Source organism: Microcaecilia unicolor, chromosome 3 (assembly GCF_901765095.1).
Source record: "Microcaecilia unicolor chromosome 3, aMicUni1.1, whole genome shotgun sequence".
NCBI lineage: Eukaryota > Metazoa > Chordata > Amphibia > Gymnophiona > Siphonopidae > Microcaecilia > Microcaecilia unicolor.
In genome coordinates this window covers 416726695-416748596 of record NC_044033.1, presented here as the reverse complement: position 1 = coordinate 416748596, position 21902 = coordinate 416726695, and the positions used below count along the sequence as shown (strand labels likewise).

At 38.7% G+C, this 21902-nt stretch overlaps 1 protein-coding gene across 1 annotated transcript in view; it reads right to left on the bottom strand.

Annotated features, from left to right (window-relative positions):
• APOB (apolipoprotein B) overlaps positions 1-20121 on the bottom strand; it is an 81627-nt gene extending 61506 nt beyond the window's left edge. Inside the window, 13 exon segments of the mRNA XM_030198810.1 lie at positions 758-904; positions 1208-1325; positions 3394-3621; positions 3860-4082; positions 4768-4853; positions 4960-5084; positions 8638-8793; positions 10812-10922; positions 10924-10966; positions 14004-14149; positions 16563-16678; positions 18876-18914; positions 20018-20121. Of these exon segments, the coding sequence (XP_030054670.1) occupies positions 758-904; positions 1208-1325; positions 3394-3621; positions 3860-4082; positions 4768-4853; positions 4960-5084; positions 8638-8793; positions 10812-10922; positions 10924-10966; positions 14004-14149; positions 16563-16678; positions 18876-18914; positions 20018-20075 (1596 nt within the window). The 5' untranslated portion in view covers positions 20076-20121.
• Between the last annotated feature and the right edge of the window lie 1781 nt (positions 20122-21902).

Below are 21902 nucleotides of genomic sequence, written 5' to 3'. Positions count from 1 at the left end.
CCAACAAAAACTTGGTATAAATCCTGGTGCATAGATTTAGGAGCAGAGGGCCATATTCTATAACAGTGCATGTAAATTTTGGAATACCCACAAAATGCCCAATTCCCCACCCATAACCATACTCCTCTTTGGCTGTGCACATTAGAACAGTTTATTATAGAATGCGCTTGGTGAGTTATACGCATAAATTCTAATTAGTGTCAATTAGTGCTCATTATTGTTTGTTAAGTGCTGTTACCATCACTGATTAGCTTATTAAGCTAATTAAGTTACGCACATTGTTATAGAATACACTTGCATTTCAGTGCGGAAAGCTAGGCGCGCTATATAGAATCTGGGGGTAAGCCATATGCAAGCTTAAATTATAGAACAACACTTAAGAGTGTGGCTGCTATTTATGCGTGTACACATAGCAGTATTCTATAAATTTAAGCACACAAATGGTGCTTACATTTAGGTGGTCTGTTAAAGAATCATAGAGTATAGGCACTCATTATGATACTTATTTTAAGTCTATTCTATAAAAAATAATAGGCAGCTACTTTTCTTTATAGAACACTAAGCCAAGTGGGCAAAAATACATGTACGTTAAGGCATAGTCACTATTATAATCCTATAATTTAATCCTAAATTTTAGGATCCTAAATTTGGATGTGAAGGAACTAACAGTATAGGAAGGTTAACTACAGATCTGAAGACAAAAACCCCAAATAAATATCATGACATTTTATAAAATATTTAAAAAATGTATGTTTACCTCATCAGTAATGGATATTTTTCGGAATGCCTGAATAGCAGCTTTTTGAACTGAAATTGTTGCAGTTTGACTTCTAATGCACTTCATAAGAGAAGACTTGATTTTGGGGTTTGCATCTTCCATGACTTTGCCCATATTTCCAATTGCCTTTCAATAAAAAGAAAGAGTATATACATTGATTTCCTTAGTTATCGATAACCAAGTTTATTAAGCACAATTTAGCCTAACCTGTTGTGTATACTGGATAAAGAGCTAGTTAGTCTGAACTGGAAAACAAAAATTGCCTTTATGCAAATTAGTACAGATTCAGCCAAAAACATGACTCTATTACAATCATTTGTACTTGCATACCGTCTAGTATGTGTCAATAATATTGCTGGATATGCCCTCACTAGCTAAAACAGTAAAGTACAGTATTGTAGCTCCCAAGGACAAATAAAAAAAAAATACCTTAAGAGTTAAATAAATCTTATCTTGATTTCCAGAGCAATCATTCCCAATTATTGATTCCATAAAATTGCTAACATCTCTCACTTCGTCAGTCACTGTTCCTTTGTCCTTGTAGAAGCTAAGGAATAACAAAACAGAATAAGAACTCTCAATAAATGGTCTACTTTTCTTGTACACATTCAGGGATTCTTTTAGTAAACTGTGCTAGAATCCAGCCTTAGCATGTTTTCACATGGGACTTTCTCAAATTCTCAGATTCAGGGCAGCATAATTGCAGGCTTTTTGAACATGGTTTTTTTTTCCAGTCACATGCTAATGTTCACATTAGTGCTTGGTACCAGTAAAAAGTTAACATGGAAGGCAGTAAGTGTTCCTATGTTAAATCTGAGTTAGCCAGCTAATGCAAATGCACTAGTTGGATAATGCTTCCCACTTACCCCATGCCCATTACACACCCCCTTCAAAAATATGTTTTTTTTTAAGAAATAATGCATGATTAACATACACTGACAGGCAATTTACTGTAAAATACTTAAATGTGTTTTTGATAAGCTCTTTTTTTTTCCCCATGTTAAGCTCTTAACACGGTTTTGTAAAAGGACCTCTTAGTCTGTAAGGGGCCCTTTACTATGCCATGTAAGCGTCTACACACACCCAACGCACGCCAAAATGGAGATACCGCCTGACTCTTGCGGTAATTTCATTTTTGTCGTGCGTCCAATACTTGCGTCTGAAAAATATTTTTTATTTTCAGGCGCACATAACGGACACGTGCCAAGTGACATTTGACACGCGTAGGTCATTACCACCTGGATTCTTTACCACTAGGTCAATGGCTGGCGGTAAGGTCTCAGACCCAAAATTGACACACGTCCATTTTTGGCAAAAAAGGCCTTTTTTACAGGCTTGCTAAAAAATGGATCGGCGCACATCCAAAACCCATGCCTACACTACTGGAAGACATTTTTCAACACGCCTTAGTAAAAGGACCCCTAAATTATTTTCAACATAGGAGAATATGTCATGATCATAATTACTAATATGACTGGATTTTCTTTTGAAATATGATGCATCCTACCTTCTGTTTTTCTAGGAAAATTAGAGAAAGAACATTACAAAATTGCTTAGAATGCTTTCCTTCACGCAATCGTTATTATGAAGAACAGGTTGGATAAAGTTTTAACTCTCAGCACTTCCAATACAGGAACTTTTCTATTTTTAAACAATTCCAGTCTCAGAGATGCACCACATAATCATGATACTCAGGGGTCATTTTACAAAGGTGCAGTAGGGCTACTTGCTCAGGTAGTACGTGCCAAATTGGCCCTACCGTCAGGGTAGCACAGGAGCCTAGCAGTAATTCTGAAGTTGGTACGCGCAGTTTCCCGCAGTAGAAAATCATTTTCTATTTTTTACTGTGGGGGGCATTCCTGGCAGTAATCATCAGCACAGCCACATTGCCATATGCTGCCTGATTACCACAGGGTTAGCACGTGAGCCCTTACCGTAGGAGTAAGTAATGGCTCATGTGGTAAATGGCCAGGTGCTAGTTTGGAACTTAGCACCTGGCCATTAATACCATAAATAGAATTTCAGCATTTTTGCAGACGCACTGAGGTAGCCTGATTGAACAGGAAAATCACATGCTAAAAGTGCCTCAGGCTACTTTTTAGACTGTCTTTGTCTATGGATCTCACAGTCTTGATCAAAAACCTTGTCCACGTCTTGAATTGTTTTTATTGGCACAGTTGAGTAGATTGGAATTCAAGATCAGACTACGATGACCCCAAAAGTTTGGGTTATAAATACATCCATCCCTGTTCAAGGAATTGGAAGAAGAGGACATTGAGCCTACTTTGGAACTGCTAAAGTTAATGGAAAATGAATGACTTTAGACTAACCCAACTCATGATTTTTTGGACATTCTTTAACGAAAACATAATGTGTGTTTGAAGTGACGTAGGGGGTTGTTTACTAAAGCTTAGCTCGAGTTATCTGCAGCAGGACCCATAGGAATAAAATGGGCCCTGCTGCAGATAACTCGAGTTAAGATTTAGTAAACAGGGGGTAAGTTTGTTACATGATGAGAAGTGAGAGTTGGTGAAACAATAGATCAAGAATTCTTTCATTTGTAGTTCATAATATTACATTCATAAAGGTAAACTATAATGTATTAGCCTACTCACTTATTGATGGCGTGAGCCAAGCCAAAAAATGTAGCTCGATTTTGCTGATACTGGGCCATAGTGAGAATGTCTCGTATCCTTTTAGGGCATGGTGAAGGCAAAAGTCCCATAGAGTAGGTGACTAGATTAGCCACAAAAGGAGAAATGGTTCCAGCTCTCATTGTTTGAAGGATAGCGCTGAAACACTCTGGAGTGCCACATTGCGCCAATGCTTGTAACGTAATAGGGCTGAAAAATGGAGAGAAATAGCATTCACGTTTATAGAGCATGATTTAAAGGTGACATCTATCACATAAATACCCATCTTTATTTTTAAAATATGTTATTATAGAAAGATGACTGACCAGTTATATTTATTCGTGTTGACATTGATGAAATTGGGCACACAAGATTATAGAATTGGGGGAGGGGTCAGTTATACACTATATATAAATATATATATATATATATATTATATATTATATACCTTGATGTTTCCATCAGCTTTGGAATGAGAGAACTCAGGGTGTCATTGTGTAAACCTCGAAGTCCAGTCACAAATTGGTGAAACAGACTAGCCCTATGCTGGTTTTCTTCTGATATTGACAATTTTTGCATTTCCTGGAGGGTTTTCAGAACAGTATCTCCACTCTTTAATGGGAGCTTATTATCAGCACTTTCCAAAGCGAGGCCCCTCATTGCAGATGCATCTATATAAAGAACAAAATATCCTTAAGACCTTTTACTCCAAATTTTTAAAAAGTGAAATAACCCCATTCTGAGAGCAAATGATAATCTTCATTTTTATACTATGCTTTCATGTCTAACATCTGGTGATAATCTAAGGGGCCCTTTTACTAATCTAGGTAGGTGTGTATGTGCATCCTACGCGTGTCAATTTGGAGTTACCACCCAGCTACCACGTGGCCCAGCTGGCAATTTCATTTTTTACGCGAGTCTGCTACACTCACCGGAAAATAATTTTTATTTTCCTGCTTGTGGCAGAAACTGGACGGTAATCATCATTCTACATGCATAGATGATTACCACATGGTTACCATGTGAGACCTTACCACTAAGTCAATGGGTGGCGGTTAGGTGTCAGACCTAAAATGGATGCGCGCCAATTTTTATTTTGCCACATGTCCATTTTCAGCAAAAATCTTAAAAAGGCCTTTTTTACAGGCGCGCTGAAAAATGGATCTGTGTGCGCCCAAAACACGCGCCTACACTAGAGCGGCCCATTTTCAGCGCACCTTAGTAAAAGGACCCCTAAGATCTTTTTCCCTTGAAACACAAATGGGGATTTGAATGCTGACAGCCATAGTTGAAAGCCTCATGTATTAACCTACTGCATCTCATGAAAACAATTCCAGAATTTTAATTCTATTGTACCTTCACCAAAGTATCTGCTGTTGATCTTAGGTGACTCTTCAAGCTTTAGAGTCTGTTTGACTTGTGCATTTATGCCATACTGGTTTCTGTTATAAGAGAGAACATGTACATGTTGAGTTGGGTTAAAAACACTTGATATAACAAAACATATTCAAAGTAGATTGTAGTAAGTTACAGCACTATATAACCTACTTGTACGAGAATGGAAGAAACAAGTGTTTTTCAGTACAGACTGCTTCAGAGACGTGACGTCTTTTAGCATCAATGGTGTACTTGCAGGATTGGGTGCTGCTGATCAGTGAGGACAGTGGGGAATTCTGTGGATCACAAGTAAAATGAAGACATGTATTTTCAAGACACGTCTTGTTTTCAACATGTAGTGCCATTCTTTGCATTGGTTACCTATTCAGTTTAGAGTATTAAACAAAATTGCATGCTTAATTCATTGAGTATTATATGCAGTTTCTGTTCCTTGGTAGTTGAAAGAATCCATTGTTGTGTATCGGCCATTAAGGGTCTTGAGGTCAGATCATGTGATGCTGCTAGTAAATGGAGATTTGCATTCTGAAAAATATGTTTGTACTTGGAAATCAGTGTTCTCACTCGCTGGTCCGCAGTTTTTGGAATGCACTACCTGGAGTTATTAGGTTGTGTATCGAGTTGAATTTTGTTTAAATTGGATTATGTATGTGCTCTTTTAATCCACTTAGTTGTAGGCAGACTATAACAGCTTTTTAAATAAATAAATATAGAATGGACATTGATTTACCATTGCCATGACACCACATTCTGATGTATATTTTAATTCTACTGTACCTAGTCTATTCTTTTGAATAAGTCATTTTCATAGAAGCAAATGATGAATGCATTGGCATCTAAGTAGAATTTTCAAAGGCACTTACCTGGATAAATACTCAATTGCCCATGTAAATTGACCTATCTTATTAAAATGACATATGAGGGAAAGGGAAGGGGAAATGGGACTTGATATACTGCCTTTCTGAGGCTTTTGCAACTACAGTCAAAGCGGTTTACATTTATTCAGATACTTATTTTGTACCAGGGGCAATGGAGGGTTAAGTGATTTGCCCAGAGTCACAAGGAGCTGCAGTGGGAATTGAACTCACTTTCCCAGGATCAAAGTCCACTGCACTAACCACTAGGCTACTCCGCCACTCAAAGTGGATTTCAAAGTGTACATATTTTTAGCTGGGTTCAGTGGTAGACCCTGAAGAAGGGGAACACATGTATTCACTCTAGTATTTTTAAGGTGGATCTCCACTGCTCTTTGGGACCTTTCTACTAAGCCGTGTAAGTGCCTACACACCACTCCAACGTGCACTCAATTCTGAGTTACCACCTGGCTACGAGTTGGCCCTTTTTGGCATCGTGTCTTGCTATGCAAGTCTGAAAAATATTTTTTTATTTTCTGGGCATGCGTCAGCTACGCGCACCAAGTAGTATTTGATGAGCGTAGGTCATTACCACCCAGTTACCACATGAGTCTTTACAACTAAGTCAGTGACTGGTGGTAAGGTCTCAGACCCAAAATGCTGCACGTTCATGTTCGGCAAACATTTTTAAAAGGCCTTTTTACAGGTGTGTTGAAAAATGATTTTGCATGCACCCAAAACCCGTGCCTAGACTACCGCAGGCCATTTTTCAGTGCACCTTAGTAAAAAGACCCTGTGTGCCTGTCCAATATTTGGGGCTCTTTTTTACAAAGCGGGCACTACCTGATTAGCATGTGCTGAATGTGAAGAAGCCCATGGGAATTGAACTGGGCTTCTTCACATTTAATGCACCGACAATTGGTAGCTCCACTTTGTAAACGGAGTCCTTTATTTGGGCGCTCTTAATTTGAACTTGCTGCTACAGCTGGGTTAAAAAGATGGGCTCCCCAGTGAGAGAAGGTTGGGAATGTTATTCCAGTATTGCTCGGTTTGGATTGCTACAGTTGAAGAGGAAAAAACCATAAAGACAATGGAATTTTTAAAAGTATGCAAGCTATTTCTATTCCCTTCTGTCTTCTGCACAAATTCCAGGTGCAAAATACAAACATGGCTACTTTTCATAGTTCATTTGATAAATGTGTGTAGTGTGCAACTACATTGGCTGCTCAAACTTGTTGAAGGAGCACACAGAATAAGAATGGACAAATAGCCTTCCAGTAAATAACAGAGCAAGTATCCAGAAGTGAAGCAGCAATCAAAATATTTACTGATGAACCAACTGTAAAAAGACTAGACATGGAGCCATGTTTCGGCGTAGGATCACCTACTTAGGGAATCATTTGAGGGAAGATTCTATATATGGCGCCTAAAAAATTGGAACTGAAATCAGTGCCGACTAAGCGTATTCTACAATCGGCACTAGAATTTAGGCGCTGATTATAGAATATGCTTAGTTGCTATTTTAGTGCCTAAGGGCCTTTTTACTAAGCTACCATGTGGCCTGGGCAATAATTTCATGTTTTACACGGGTCCACTAAGCGACCTGGAAGTTTTCTGGTGTGCAGCGTTAACCAGGCAGTAATCGGCATTGTACAGCGTAGACCATTACACCCGTTAATGCATGAGACTTTACTGCTAGGTCAATGGTGGCAGGAAAGTCTCAGGCCCAAAACAGACGCGACATGCGTCGATTTTTATTTTGCCACACGTTCCTTTTCAGCCCCAAAAAGGCCTTTTTTGCAGGCGCACTGAAAAATGGACCCACATGCTCAGTACACATATCTACACCAGCGCAGGCCATTTTACGGTTGCACCTTAGTAAAAGGACCCCTAAAACTACATGCATCCATTTACACCAATGAAATGTGGCATAAATCCTGGCATGTAGATTTACGCACACTGAGCCATATTCTAGAACTATGCAACTAAATTTAAGAATGCCCACAAAATGCCCATTTTCTCCACCCCATACGCCTCAACCCTTTTTGCCTGCACGTTGTAGAATTTTGGCACCACTTGTTACAGAATACACTTAGCGAGCTGTGACACATAAATTATAATCCAGTGCCCATTAGTGCTCATTATTGCTTGTAAGGTGCTGTTTCAGTGCTCAAATAGCTTGTTAAATTATGCTCATTGTTATCGAATCTGCTTGGATTTCAGCACAGATCTGTAGGTGTGCTATATAGTCCCCAGGATAATCTGTTAATCTTTCCTCTATACGTTAGGTTGCTAAAACCTCTCATATGGAACGATAAATACTGCCACAAATAAAAGAGTGTATGAGCTTACATCTTCAAGGTCTCTAAGTAAAACAGACGCCAATGCAAATTTGAGTGACTATCCGAAGGTTCCTGGAATAACATTTTGCCTTAAGGGTGTACACGCATACACTTTTTCGTTGTGGCAGTATTTGCCATTCCCTTATGAGAAGTTTTAACGCTAACCAAATAGAGGAAGGATTAACAAGATTATATAACTCCTAAAACAGGTTGTCCTATGCCAAAACTCTGCTCAGTGTCGAATCTTTTTGCAGTTGGTGCTTTGTTCTTACTTCACCTCTGGATACTTGCTTTGTTTTTTACCGGAAGGCCATTTGTCCATCCCTACTCTGTATGTTCCTTCTGTGATTTTCAAAATAGGATTGTTTCTTCCTTTTTTGGTTTGAGTAACCTACTCAAAACTGTTCCAATATCACTTTAAAAACAGCTGAATCTGTAGCATGCACTGTTCTTTAACTAAAGGGTTGTCACAGACTGGCCCTTAGAACAGAGCTTAAAATTAGCTTTAGCTCAATAGAAACTAGAAGACTCCTCGGTGGTATCACAGACTAGCAATTTCAAAGACAAAGCTTTAGATTTAAAAAAAATGTTAGGTTGGCAACTAGAAATGTTACAAAAAATCTGGGCATATTTACCAATCCTTTGATGAGAGCTACAGGGCTAACATAGTCTCTGATGGGTGAAAACTGATTGCATGTTTGCAGGTTTCTATCTATTGTGACCTGTGTGGCTGTATTTCCTTTTTTGTTCTTGAATACAACTTCACTGGAACATTTTCCATAGACAGTATCCTTAAAGAGAGAAAAAAAAGAAAGAAACAGTAAAATTCATTGAATACCACCAATAAATAGATGAATCCCTACTTACTAAGCTGCTCTAGGGTTTTGCAGTTACACATAATAGTCAAATTTAACATGGAGTAAGGATATCACATCTGAAATAAATGCTGGAGGCATTCCTAGCATATTTGGGATGGCTACTGTGCAGTTAACACAAAGATACATTTACTATGATGTGTTAATTGCATGATACAGTCAGCTAAACCTGTTGAAGTGTTAACTGCTTTCCATTTTCTGACATGGACATCCATTTACTAAGGTGTGCTAATGGATTTAGCATTTGCTAAAGATTAGCATTCACTAAATGATAAGATGCCCATTATCTCTCGGATTCTATATAGGTGACTTAAGTTGCATGCGCAAATCCGGTCATATTCTGGATTTACATGCACAACTTAGTTAACAAGCCAATCAGCACCGATAATTGCCAACAAGCAATTATTGAAACTAATTGTCATTAATTAGAATTTACATGCACAACTGTCTAAGTGTATTCTGTGAATGATGCGCATAAATTCTAAGTCTCATAGTTGAAAAAGGGGCATGGTCACAGGCATGGAATGGGCATACCATGGGTATTTCTAAAATCTATGCATGTTGTTATAGAATGCACATGGTCCACGCATAATTTAGACATCAGCAGTTTCACCTTTTACTTGGCATAATTGCCCATGACTAAATTTAGTCGCATGGATGGACTCTCGTTGTATTCTGTAAATCAGATGGAAATGTAGGTGCATTCTATAAAGTGCCCCTAAATTTATGTATACTTTATAGAATACTCCTAGGCGTACTGTATATTTTTTTCAACACCAATATTTTAGGCATGATAGATAGACTCTAGGCCATTCCTCACTCATTCTATACTGGGATTTTTTTGCTTTAGTTGTTTAACATGGGAATTATCAGGCACACTCTGTTAACTGTTAACACATGATAATTCCTTGGTTAAATAGCTAGCACAGCAATCTGTTGTTGTTGTTGGTTTTTTTTTTAAATTTTATCTTTTTCCTCAATCATTCATTTATTGTGTTTTCTCAACACAGAAAGGAACCCTTTTATTAAGGAGCGGTAAGCACTAACGTCTGTTTACCACTCACTTAAAGGTACTACCATGGAACACACTCAGGGGATTTAATAGGGGATTTAATGTGCACTAACAAAGAAATTAAACTGTACTAAATGGATTAGTGTATGTTAGATCAATTTAATGCATACCAATTCTTTGCTGAATGATCTCCGTCGGCAAGAGCTGTCTAGCTAAGTGTAAGGGGGTTTGTCCTTGGAAAAAGCAGTTGCAAAACATGAGCCATGTTGGACAATTGACCCCTAAGCCAACAAAGATGTGGATATAACATTTAAATAGCTCTTCATTGGAGAATGAGTAAAATTTCACAAGAACAGTATTTATATGGAAATAGTATTATGTGACGATGTGAGGGCATAAGTCTTGATGGCATGAGATATGTTCCACTGAGTAGCACAGCTGAGGTCTTTTTTTAGTTCATAAATTTATCTAAAGCTTCAATTTTTGTTAAATTCCAACTCTTCTACAGAATAAGTACTAAGGAGGTCTTTTACTAAGGCGTGCTAGCATTTTTAGTGCACTCTAAAAATAGGCACATGCTAAACGCTAGAGACACCCATAGGAATACATTGGCTTCTGTAGCATTTAGTGTGCACTTATTTTTAGCGAGCGCTAAAAACGCTAGTGTGCCTAAGTAAAAGATCCCATAAATCTTTTAAGGCACACTAACAAATATACATTCCTAGTTACTTTTGAAGGATGGAACAAGCCTCTCATAATGTGTACAATGCAATATATTGCAGTGAGATATTGATAGCGCCTTCCAATTTATCTCTTTTGTTTTTTAGTATAAAGAAAAAAACATTAAAATCACTGAGACTTTTTATTTGAGTGGATTAGTCACAAGGCAGAAAATAATCAACTCAGTGTGTTTTAAAATTACCATAGAACCAGCTTCTTCGGTATTTTCAGTATCCACTGGAACGACAAGGGCTGAAATAATACCTCTCTTGATGTTCAAAATATTCATAGGTTCATCCTTTTCTGGATACAAATAGGACGATGTTTCCATCAGGAATGCTAAATTTCAGTTCATACCTACCACAAAAAAAACAAACAAACAGAAAACAGGACATTAGATAAAATATTAAACTAAACGAACCAAGAGATCTTCAAATACTTGTCTGGTAAGTTATAGATTTCTGTTTCTTTATTTTGGGTTACTTGTCATTGTCACATAGTAAATGACAGTAGAAAAAGGCCATCCAGCTCATCCAATCTGCCCAGCTACTCTGCCCAGGGCCAGCTCATCCTACAGACCAGGTGAGGCCCTGGTTCAGGGTGCCAGTGGTAAGAATGCCAACATTTGTCACCTTTTATCAACCAGCATCCTGAGCCAATGCCTCAACTGGTCCAGCAGGAGTGGGGACTTAAGAGAAAGGGGGAGATACCGGATCACAGATGGGGGGGATATTCCAGATTGCAGATGAAGGGGAGGTGCCAAAGCAAAAGTTGGCTCAGGGCACCACAGTCCTTTGAGAGGTCCAGACTCTGATTCTGTCCCCATTGATAAGGACCCAGCTACTAGCCAGAGAGTGTGACCACCTGTAATATTTCTCCTTTTCTAAGACAATCTTTTTTGCCCTTATCCTTTGTATTCCACCATCTTAGTTAGAAGAGCACACAAATTCCCTACTATGTTCCATCCTACGCCCCCACCTTTCCTATACCTAAACACAGGACTCTATATTAATCAAAATAGCTAACAGCATCATCGTCTTAGGTCCTCTTGTAGCCTCCGGCAATACATTTTCACTAGGATTTCTAGTTAACCCTTTCATGTCCCTTGTTGCTGAAATAAATTAAACATTTATGGGCATGAAAATATTATGGGCACAAAAGGGTAAATTATAGACCTTGTAGCCTGCCAGCCAGACAAACCTGTTAGTCTGATTCTCACATCCCAATACAATTTGCATTACTAGGAAGCCACCCAGGTCCCTTGTGTAGCCTACCAGACACACCTGGTTGCTAGTCAATTCTACTACCACAGCCTGTCAGTCAACCTTTGCATATATGTGTTACCTTTCAAAATAACTTCCTTCCATTCTGCTCTCATTTCAGCAGCTAAGGATTATTTGTGCATTTTCTATACCCTCTTAAACTCATCTACTACTTTAACAGCAGCCACCCACCATTTCCAGGAAAACATATTTTTTGATATTTTCTTTGGTCTATTTCCCCAAGATCCTGATATTGGGCTATGATCCTTTGTTTTAGAATATTATTTCACTTGCAACACATCTGTGCATTACGGACACCTCTTAGGTATTTGCATATTCCCTAATCTTGCCCATCCTCCAATCTACATATGTTCAGATTTCTGAGTGTCAATTCAGGGCTCCTGATGTAGATTCTATACCTCTACTATACTTCTTTGGTTCTATTTATATTCTTCCACAACTCCGTCCAAACCGCTTTAAAGGAATGTGCCAGTCCGATCTCGTTAACAAACTCTACAATGGTAGTTTTATAATATATGGGCTTTTTATAAAGTTTTTAAAAATTTACTTCACTCATGTGTATTTATATATCTCTAAAAGAATCTTCAAAAGAGATGTAATGTTGGGTCCCTTTAACTTAGGTGAAAAAAACTAGAGCTGCAAGTGCAAAACCTCTGTAATAAATGCAGGGGGCATTCCCATTATTTGCTCTGCATCTAGCACACAGACAAACACTTATTGCACATACAGCACATTACATACTTCTTTAGCTGGTGTTAAGCACAGCTGTGCACTAACTGTCACATCTGGTCACTTCTCTGTCCACCCTGTCAATGTCTACAAACCACCCCTACTGGCATTAAGCAGCTAGCATGGGTTTTTGACCGTACTAGCTGGTTTTAACCAGTGGTGGTAGCCAGACCTATCATTTTGGGTGCGCCTTCCAAACCTTTCCTCCCTTCCTTTATCCTGCATTTCTCTCCCTCCCTCTGTCCGTAGACCTGGCATTTGCATCACACTCATGGCCTAGCAACCTTCTAAGTCTACCTCAGCATCACAGCCAGCACAGCAGCATGCATACCCACTGTCTCTGCTGGCCATAGAAAAATGACTCAAAAAATGGCTTTATTAATGAAAGTTTTTTCAGACTCATGCAGTATGTAATCTGAACCTTTTCACAGGTATCCAGCCAAATATATATAGGATACAACTTAAATAGAGGATAGAAAAATGACGGCAGATAAGGGCCGTATGGCCCATCCAGTCTGCCCATCCTCTGTAACCACTAACTCCTTTTCATAAGAGATACATGTGTCTGTCTCACACCTTCTTACACTCTGACACAGTCTTTGTCTCCACAACCTCCACTGGAGGCCATTCCATGTATCCACCACTCTTTCCGTGAAAGAATATTTCCTCAGGTTCATCCTAAGTCTATTTCCTCTTAACTTCATTTTATGCCCTCTCAATCCAGAGGTTTCCTTCATTTGAAAAAGGCTCATCTCCTGTACATTAACACCACTGAGGTATTTAAATGTCTCCATCATATCCCCTCTTTCCCAGCATATACATGTTGAGGTTCATGTGTGGTCAAAGGGACCACAATAGCAGGTTTTAAAAGAGAACTAGCCAAGTTTCTGGGCAAAAAGTCCATGAAAAATTGTTAGCTAGGTATATTAGGAGGAGTCAAATTAAACGGAGAAATGGATGTTGTTTTTGGGACCTGCCAGGTAATTGTGACCTAGACTGGCCATTTTTGGAGTCAGATTGATGGGCCCTCTATCTGACTCAGCATGCTTACGTTCTTAAGCCACTTATGGTCATATAATGATGATTTGGAGTGGAGGAGTGGCTTAGTGGTTAGGGTGGTGGACTTTGGTCCTGAGGAACTGAGTTTGATTCCCACTTCAGGCACAGGCAGCTCCTTGTGACTCTGGGCAAGTCACTTAACCCTCCATTGCCCATGTAAGCCGCATTGAGCCTGCCATGAGTGGAAAAGCACGTGGGTACAAATGCAACAAAAAATAAATAACATTAGGGCTTCTATGACTATAATCCAGTTTGCAGACCTACTTGCAAATACTGAAACACAAAACAATACATGTTAATATTACTTTCTATTTTTCACTTACTTAGACATGGCACTTGAGAACTCATCTGAATTCTTTGACCTCTTTAGTATTGATTGTCCCTCGGAGTTGACCCCATACACCTCTCGCAGGGTGCACTGGCTTATCCGAAGGATGAAACTACACAGCTGTGGAACCTCCAGTTCAACCTGAAAACAGAATTATGGCTTTGTTGAAGCAGAATGTATTTGCTTTGTACAACATTGCTTCACATTTTGTGGACTGTATAACTTGTTGTAACACAGAATATTGTAGACCAGAGGTGCTCAATGCCAGTCCTTGAGGGCCACAACCCAATCGGGTTTCCAGGATTTCCCCAATGAATATGCATCTCACCGTATTTGAGTAACTTATTTCCAATCTAGTTACAAGGTAACACAAACCTTTGGGAACAACTCCGCTCAATTGTAAAAGGCAACAACCTGCAGGAATAGCGGGTAATGGTTGTAAATTGTGAGATAAATATTTTAATTACGGAGGGGAAGAAGACCTCAGACCCATGACAATTTCTTGATCAATAAGATCACTTTAATATAGTCACTTCTATATAATCACTGGTCTTTCTGCCAACCTCCTCCTTAGATGTACAATTCATGCGCTTTAAAATATATAAACATTCTAAAACTGAATCAAAAAATAAACCACAGCTACTTAGCTTATTATTGTATCTAGTTACAACAAATATATACCTCACCTCATATTAACTACTATTTATTTCTCCTCATCTTACAAAACATTTTTATTATAAATGCTTAAATAGAATGTTTTTATTATAAACTCTTAAATTGAATGTAATTTTTTAAAATACATCACTATTAAAATATCTGTCTTTCCTCACTATCTCATACACATCATTCATACCATTCAAATTCTCACAGGGACTAATACCCGTTACATGTTATTGCAATGTCTGCACAATTCAATCTAAAATTTATGTTAATATGATGATATGGATCCCTCTAGTCACTAAACAATGCACTCATTTAACAAGCAGTTGTGACCTTCATCTTAGCTTAATGTCATATATATGGTCCAGCTAGCTGTTGTTCACACGTCCTTGTTTGTCTGAAACATTCATAATCAGTACTGCCAATCTTATGGGCTCTCTTCAACTGAACCTTGTGCTTATATCCTTTTTAAAATTCTCTTCAAGATATTTTCACCAGATTAACATTCAGTAGGCAACTACAATCTTAGCTTAATGTGATATTTTGCAGTCCATCACATCGCTGGTTATCAAATTTCTACGTATCTGGCAAGTTCAAAATCAACCATTGCAGCTCTTGTGAGCATGTCCTTAATCCGGGTCTTTAGTCCCACTTTCTCTCATGAAAATTCAAAACACCAATCCGCCACAGTAAATACCGCCCATGTAGCTCAGTTATCCAGCCTTCTTCCTTACTCATGCTGTAGCTTTCACAGAACTGTTCTCCTTTTTGAATTCGTCAAGACCCTAGACAAATTTGTGTTTCACTAACCGTGTCCTCAGAGGCACTGACTTTTATGTAAACAACATTCTTTTACAGTTCTGTCTTGATGAAACTCCAACCGGCTGCAGAATAAATGTTGTCTCTCAACTAGGAGGACGCCGTACATGGACGCACGGCAATTTTGATTTTGCCACACGTCCATTTTCGTCAAAAATTTTAAAAGGCATTTTTAGTTCATGCGCTGAAAAATATTTCTGCATGCGCCCAAAACCTGCGCCTACACTATCGCAAGCCACTTTTACTGCAGCTTACTAAAAGGACCCCTCTGTGGTTGACAAGAGTCTGTCTGTGTTTACATGTGTGACTATAAGTGATTCTACTAGTATCTTAGGGTTCCTTTTACAAAGCCATGTTAGTGATTCATGCCGTGGCAAATGTGGCGAAGCCCATTCAATTCCTAAAGGCTTCATCGCATTTGTTATCTTTCTACAGGATTGCTATTTAAAACTGTCTCATAAAGCTGTAGAACTAACTCAACATCAGATATCTGTATAGAAACTGGGAGTGAAAAGGAACTTTTGCCACTGTTTCCTCTAAGCTGAGCAGAAGTCCTCCAACTACAATCCTGCCAGTAGCGGACCTGTTTCACTTTCACGTTTCTAATACTCAGGAACTGGCTAGCTCTGCAGGACTCCAGGGAGCCTGCCTGTCTCTAGCAATTGAAACAGCACCACCCCACTGGAAACATGCAGATGGAGAACTTCCAGTTCAGCTTATAGGGAAACAGTATTTTTTGGCTGTAGTTATAGCCAGGGCTTTTTTTGAGGGGGTACCGAGTACCGGCACCTTTTCCATTGTCTGCTAAAATTGACCCATGGACCCCAAGTTTTAATAAAAGAGCTCAGGCTCTACACACCAGTTCTGCCTTGTCATTGATACTGTGACTGGTTGCAGGGGGCCAGGCTATTGTGGGATGGGTGGGTCCCTCAGTGATCACCCTGACCCCACCCCCTGAAGGGTGGCCTGGCATTTGAGTACCAGCACTTTTTTTCCCTAGAAAAAAATGCACTGGTTATAGCTGTGCATATTGCATCTACAGATAAATTTTTCAAGGTGTTTTTTTCCTTGTTACCTTGCAGGTGATTTTTGATCCACTCTGTGAGTCTGCTGTACCAGCCACTCCATTAGAGGTTTCTGCTTCATAGACGTACACATATTTCTTCAAGTGCTTAAATCTAGTTGAATCTTCTACAGAGTTAACAACAAAATTGTTTATGAGCTCTGAATTCATGCAAAGACACTATTAAAGAAGCAGAACTTCCAAGAAGCACTACTTTCAAGCTAATATGCTAGTTATACAGGATAATGTCTCCGAGTGGATTAATTTAGTACAAATCATGAAGGAAATAACCTCACTCCTACGTTAGGGTATGTTGGAAATGACTTCAGTCTCGCAGATTAATTTAGTGCCCATATCAACCGTAGCAGAGATGCCAAGTTAACCCAATTCCAGACTGAAGATTGGGGACAGTCTTGGGTCTTGAATTTACATCCCAAAGCAGTGTGGTATTTTTAATGCCTGATCCTGCCCATTGAAATCAGTGCTGCAAGTCCGATAATGCACCAGGATGGGTGGATAGAAATCCAGGACCATCTCAAAATCTCTAGCCTGGAACTGGGGTAACTTGGCATCTCTGCAGTTTCATCGGTTGAGATGCCTTGGAAATTGTTTTTTAATCAGGCCAGCGGCACTAAAGGGATAATTGTTTCAACATGGAGTTAAAAACAAAGATAAATTATGAAACTATAGCATGTTAAGAAAGAGCCCTCTGCAAAACCAGGCATTTCTGGATTTTTTTTTCAAGTTGGCTTTATTAAACTCATCCAACTCACGAGGGCACTGCAGCATCAGATTATGAAAAGCAAATGTCCCCTTGTACAAAATAACCAACTCACTAACATACTTTGACCTGCACTACCACTGTCATTCCCTGATCAAGGAACAGCATGTAACAACCTTAGGTGGACTGCAATGTTCATTACAAGGTTAAGCACACAGTCCACATTTCCTGATGTTGCCGAGATTACTTTTAATTGAATATTATCCATTGCTGATAGGGTTGGCAGAGGGTAGCTGCATGATTGCAATTGCAATCAATATATGTGCAACAGTTTATGTAAACCTTTTTTAGACAGACATGCAAGTCCTATAAAGTTTTTTTCCTTCTATTGTCTATGGGAAAACGTTTGCCATGGAGGGCTGTAAAATATCTAGCTCTCCGGTTTACTAAGCAGCGCTAGCGGCTGTCCATGCGCTAGTGCCGACACGGCCCATCACTTTGAATGAGCTGTGGTCCAACACTAGCGTTATGGCATGACAGCCGCTAGCACTGCCTTCGTAAACAGAACCCCCTCCCCAGGGTGATCTGTAATTGATGCACAATCTGATATTACATTAACAATTATGTCAAATATCTACAGGCTGAGATATAACACAATGAATTGCTCTGACGAAGCATGTTAGCTTGAAAATGCTTGATGTTAATTTGGGCAATGTGAGAGCCAGTTTCTTAAGGGTCCTTGTACTAAGCTGTGGTAAAATAAGCCTTCAAAAAAATAATAAGGAAACATTTTTAGCACGCGGTAGTGCATGCAGACTTCCCAAGCTACCGCAGGATGCCTGAGCACGACCGCATTAGTCCAATTTTTTTGTGCTGCATCGGCAACACGTTAGCACCTAACGCAGCTTAGTAAAAGGGCCCCCTTACTTCGCTGTATTTCTAAGTGAGAGGCAAAGTGTTAATCTCCAGTACTGTTTCTGATCATGGGACAATTTCACTCCCAGAGAAACTGAATAATACTGCCTGAGGAAGATAGCAGCTGTGTTACAGATGAAGAATATGAAGTATAGAAGCAGGATAAAACACCAGAAAATAATTTACTTTCTCTGATCTTTAATCACTAAAGATAAAACAAGGTCATTGGGCATCAGAGTAAGTTAAATGTATGATGGTATCTATGACAAAAAAAAAACCCACAAAGCACTACTATATATCTGAATTATAAATAACCTGAGCCAGAAAAAGTTAATTAATGACCTATTCCCAAAGAAAAATCTCTTAAGCTACAATACCAGAACACCTCAGACAAATGAGTAGCCACAATGTTCTGAGGTTTATCTGTATCATCATATAGCTCTGATCTCTTTTACTAAACCTCACTAGCGATTCCTGGTGTGGCAAATACATTGCAAACCATCAATTCATGCTATAAACGACCAAGAAGTGGTTACCTCAAACAGGATTATTAATTGATAAAATGCATGGTTTACTATTTACCTTATACAGTTACCAAACATAGGAAAGATTAAATACTGTTAACAGACTCATTCAATACTGTTACTGTCTACTAATTTAAATACGCAACACTAAAGAAAAATCCTTACTTGAAACAGCTTGGACTTGGGTTTCTGAGTGATCATCCTCTGTAAAGAAAGCGAGAGAATATAAGCTTTCATAGAGATATATGTTACATCTTATCTTTGCACTGTGGCCTTTATAAAGAAACTGCGACATACACCCAAATAAAAAAAATATATTTTTTAATTCAAGATATTTTATATTTTTTATTTTTTTTTAACAACAATGGAACCATAAGTTTAACACTGGTTTCCAACAAATTCTTTGGGAATCCATACAAAAGTGGTTTTACAGGAAAGCTGCTCTTCACTTGGAGTGGAGGAGTAGCCTAGCGGTTAGTGCAGTGGACTTTGATCCTGGTGTAATTGGGTTCAATTCCCACTATGGCTTCTTGTGACTCTGGGCAGGTCACTGACTATTGTCCCAGGTACAATAAGCACCTGTAAAACTGCTTTGAATGTAGTTGCAAAAACCACAGAAAGGCAGTATATCAAGTCCCATTCCCTTTCCCCTTACACCAGCCAAAACTACCTTTGCTAGAAGCAACCTGACAAAATGTCTGTATAGCTAAGTTATTCTTTAAATAGATGATAGAAGTAGCATACATTATATCAAAATATACAGAACTACTTTTAGACAAAAAGAATAATGACTTCTGCCTTATGAAAAGCCAGATTTGTCCAAATGAAACAATTATAATGTGTATCTCTTAAGATCTGTTACCTAAAGGTTTTCTCCCATTTTGTGTCTGTGGGGAGGAAGTTTATTAGATAGGGTCTTATGGTAATAGCATTTCATAATGTATGATGTAACTTAATATCACACATTTGTTAAAAAAAAAAAATAACTTCAGATTCAAAAAATACTCAAAATTTCTATTGCGCTGATGTAGCACTAAAATACATGAAATACAAGGGAAATCTGTTTAATTACACCACCTTATAGAGCTTAAAACTGCTGATACTAAAGAAGACGAGCCAGGAAAATCTGTGGAGGAGTCCAAGAGCCTCCTTGACTAAAGCTGATCATCATGTATAACAGAAATTCAGCTGTACAAGCTTCCTCGTGTTTCTACCCACTGATTTCTATGTTGAAAAATTAAGAGATTCTCTAATTCTGCCATAAAGTCTTCCAACTCAGCATAAGAGAAAAAAAATCCTTTACTTACGGGCAATGGTGTAGCCGCTAGCAAGCAGCACCAGTAGCCATAATTTGGCGGTGCCCATGATGAGCTGTGGAGGCTCACCGTCGCTCCTTTCCCCTGGCTCTTTATTCTCTTATGCTTCACAAACAGACTAAACGCCCTCACTTGGACCTTAATTTATATGCTCCCGGAAACTAGCTGAGCTATTCTGTTTAGAAGTTCAGAGCAAATTGCAAGAAGTCCAAAGGTTGGAGTTTTTCCCCTGCAGCTTTAGAGGGCTACATGTATTCCCTGAACTGGATGAAAAGCTATAAGAGAAGGGTGTTTCTATCACATATGTGTAGTGTCCTGCAATGTTTTTGAATTTCCTGTATACTTTCCTTATTCCCCGGAGTGAGTGAGGTGAATGATATTCTTTTAATGAAGGATCTAAGTAACCCACAAGGCCCATATTAGGGAGCAGGAAAGGTATACTGTACAGGAACCTGCCTTCTAGCTTTCTTTCTGATTACAATAACATCTTTTGATCGTGATTAAGAACAGGCTTTTGAGATGTATATAGTATTTTAATATTACAACTGTTGCTTCATTTATTTTTCGCTTTTGTTTTGTTTTTGTGTGTGGTTTTTTTTTTTTTTGGGGGGGGGGGGGGTTTGTGTTTTTATTTTCTGGAAATAAAGATAGAATCTGGAATATATTTTCACTAGTATATCAAAACATAGAAGCTGTGCTATTTCTGTCTGAAAAAACCTGGTGAACTTGGTTTTAGTGACTACACAGCACTGACAAGTCATTTTTATTTCGCCTCAGCTAGTTTAAACCTGAAAAATGTATAAGATATTGAAATAGTACCCAAAATGTTGTTGCCACTCCTTCTTGCACAATGTATATAAGCCTGAAACTCTGTAATAGCCTAAATTATGATGATTATCAATCCGGCAATATATGAAGAAGTTACAGAGGAAGAAGAGAGAGTTTTCATTTGAGTGCCACTACTTTTAAATTTAAGGAAACAGCAGCTGATTTACATCTCTCCTTCGGCACCATGAGCATGTACTGCAAGCTTTATAGAGCATGCATGGCGTTTTTGAGCATTTTGCCACTCTGATGAGAGATGAGTATAGAGAGGAATACACATGTATTGTTCTGTTTGGATGACCCCATAATAGTTTTATTTAAGGAAGTTATCACAAATGTGGCCCCTGACACAGGTGTTTAGCTGAAACAGGCTGTGTCGGGTCATTCAGTAAACTTCACGTCTTCCAGTTTGAGGCTGCACTGTCCTTCTTAACCTATTGGGTCCCACTACTCTATCCCCCTGATTAAAGGTTGGTAAAACTTGAGCATTCAAATTTAGGCATAGCCCTGATTTGCATGCGCAATTTAATTGAATAACGAGCCAATTAGTGCCAATAATTGGCTTTCTAACAAAAAATTATTGGCACTAATTAGATTTAATTGGGACTAATGTGTATAAATTTAGACGCGAGTGTTTTGAGGGTAAATGGGGCATGGTTTTGAGTTACATGCATAATAACGCAATATGGGTGCTCCACATGTAAATTTAGGCGTGGGCATTTACACCACAAATGGCTGTGCTAAATTTACATGCAGACTCTCTGCTTAAGCACGACTTAAAGAATATTGTTTAAGCGGGTATTTTTAGGTATCAGCCCCCAAATTCTATGTAGTGCTCCTAGATATCCGCACTGAAATCCAAGTGTATTCTGTAACAACGCACATAACATAATCAGCATTGTTAACTGCACTTAACAACCAATAATGAGCACTAATTGGCAATAATTAGAATTTATACGCAAAACTCCCTAAGTGTATTCTGTAATGCACTGCGCTGAAGTTTTAATGCGTGTAGGCAAAAACGGGTGTGGTTGTGGATGTGGAAATGGGC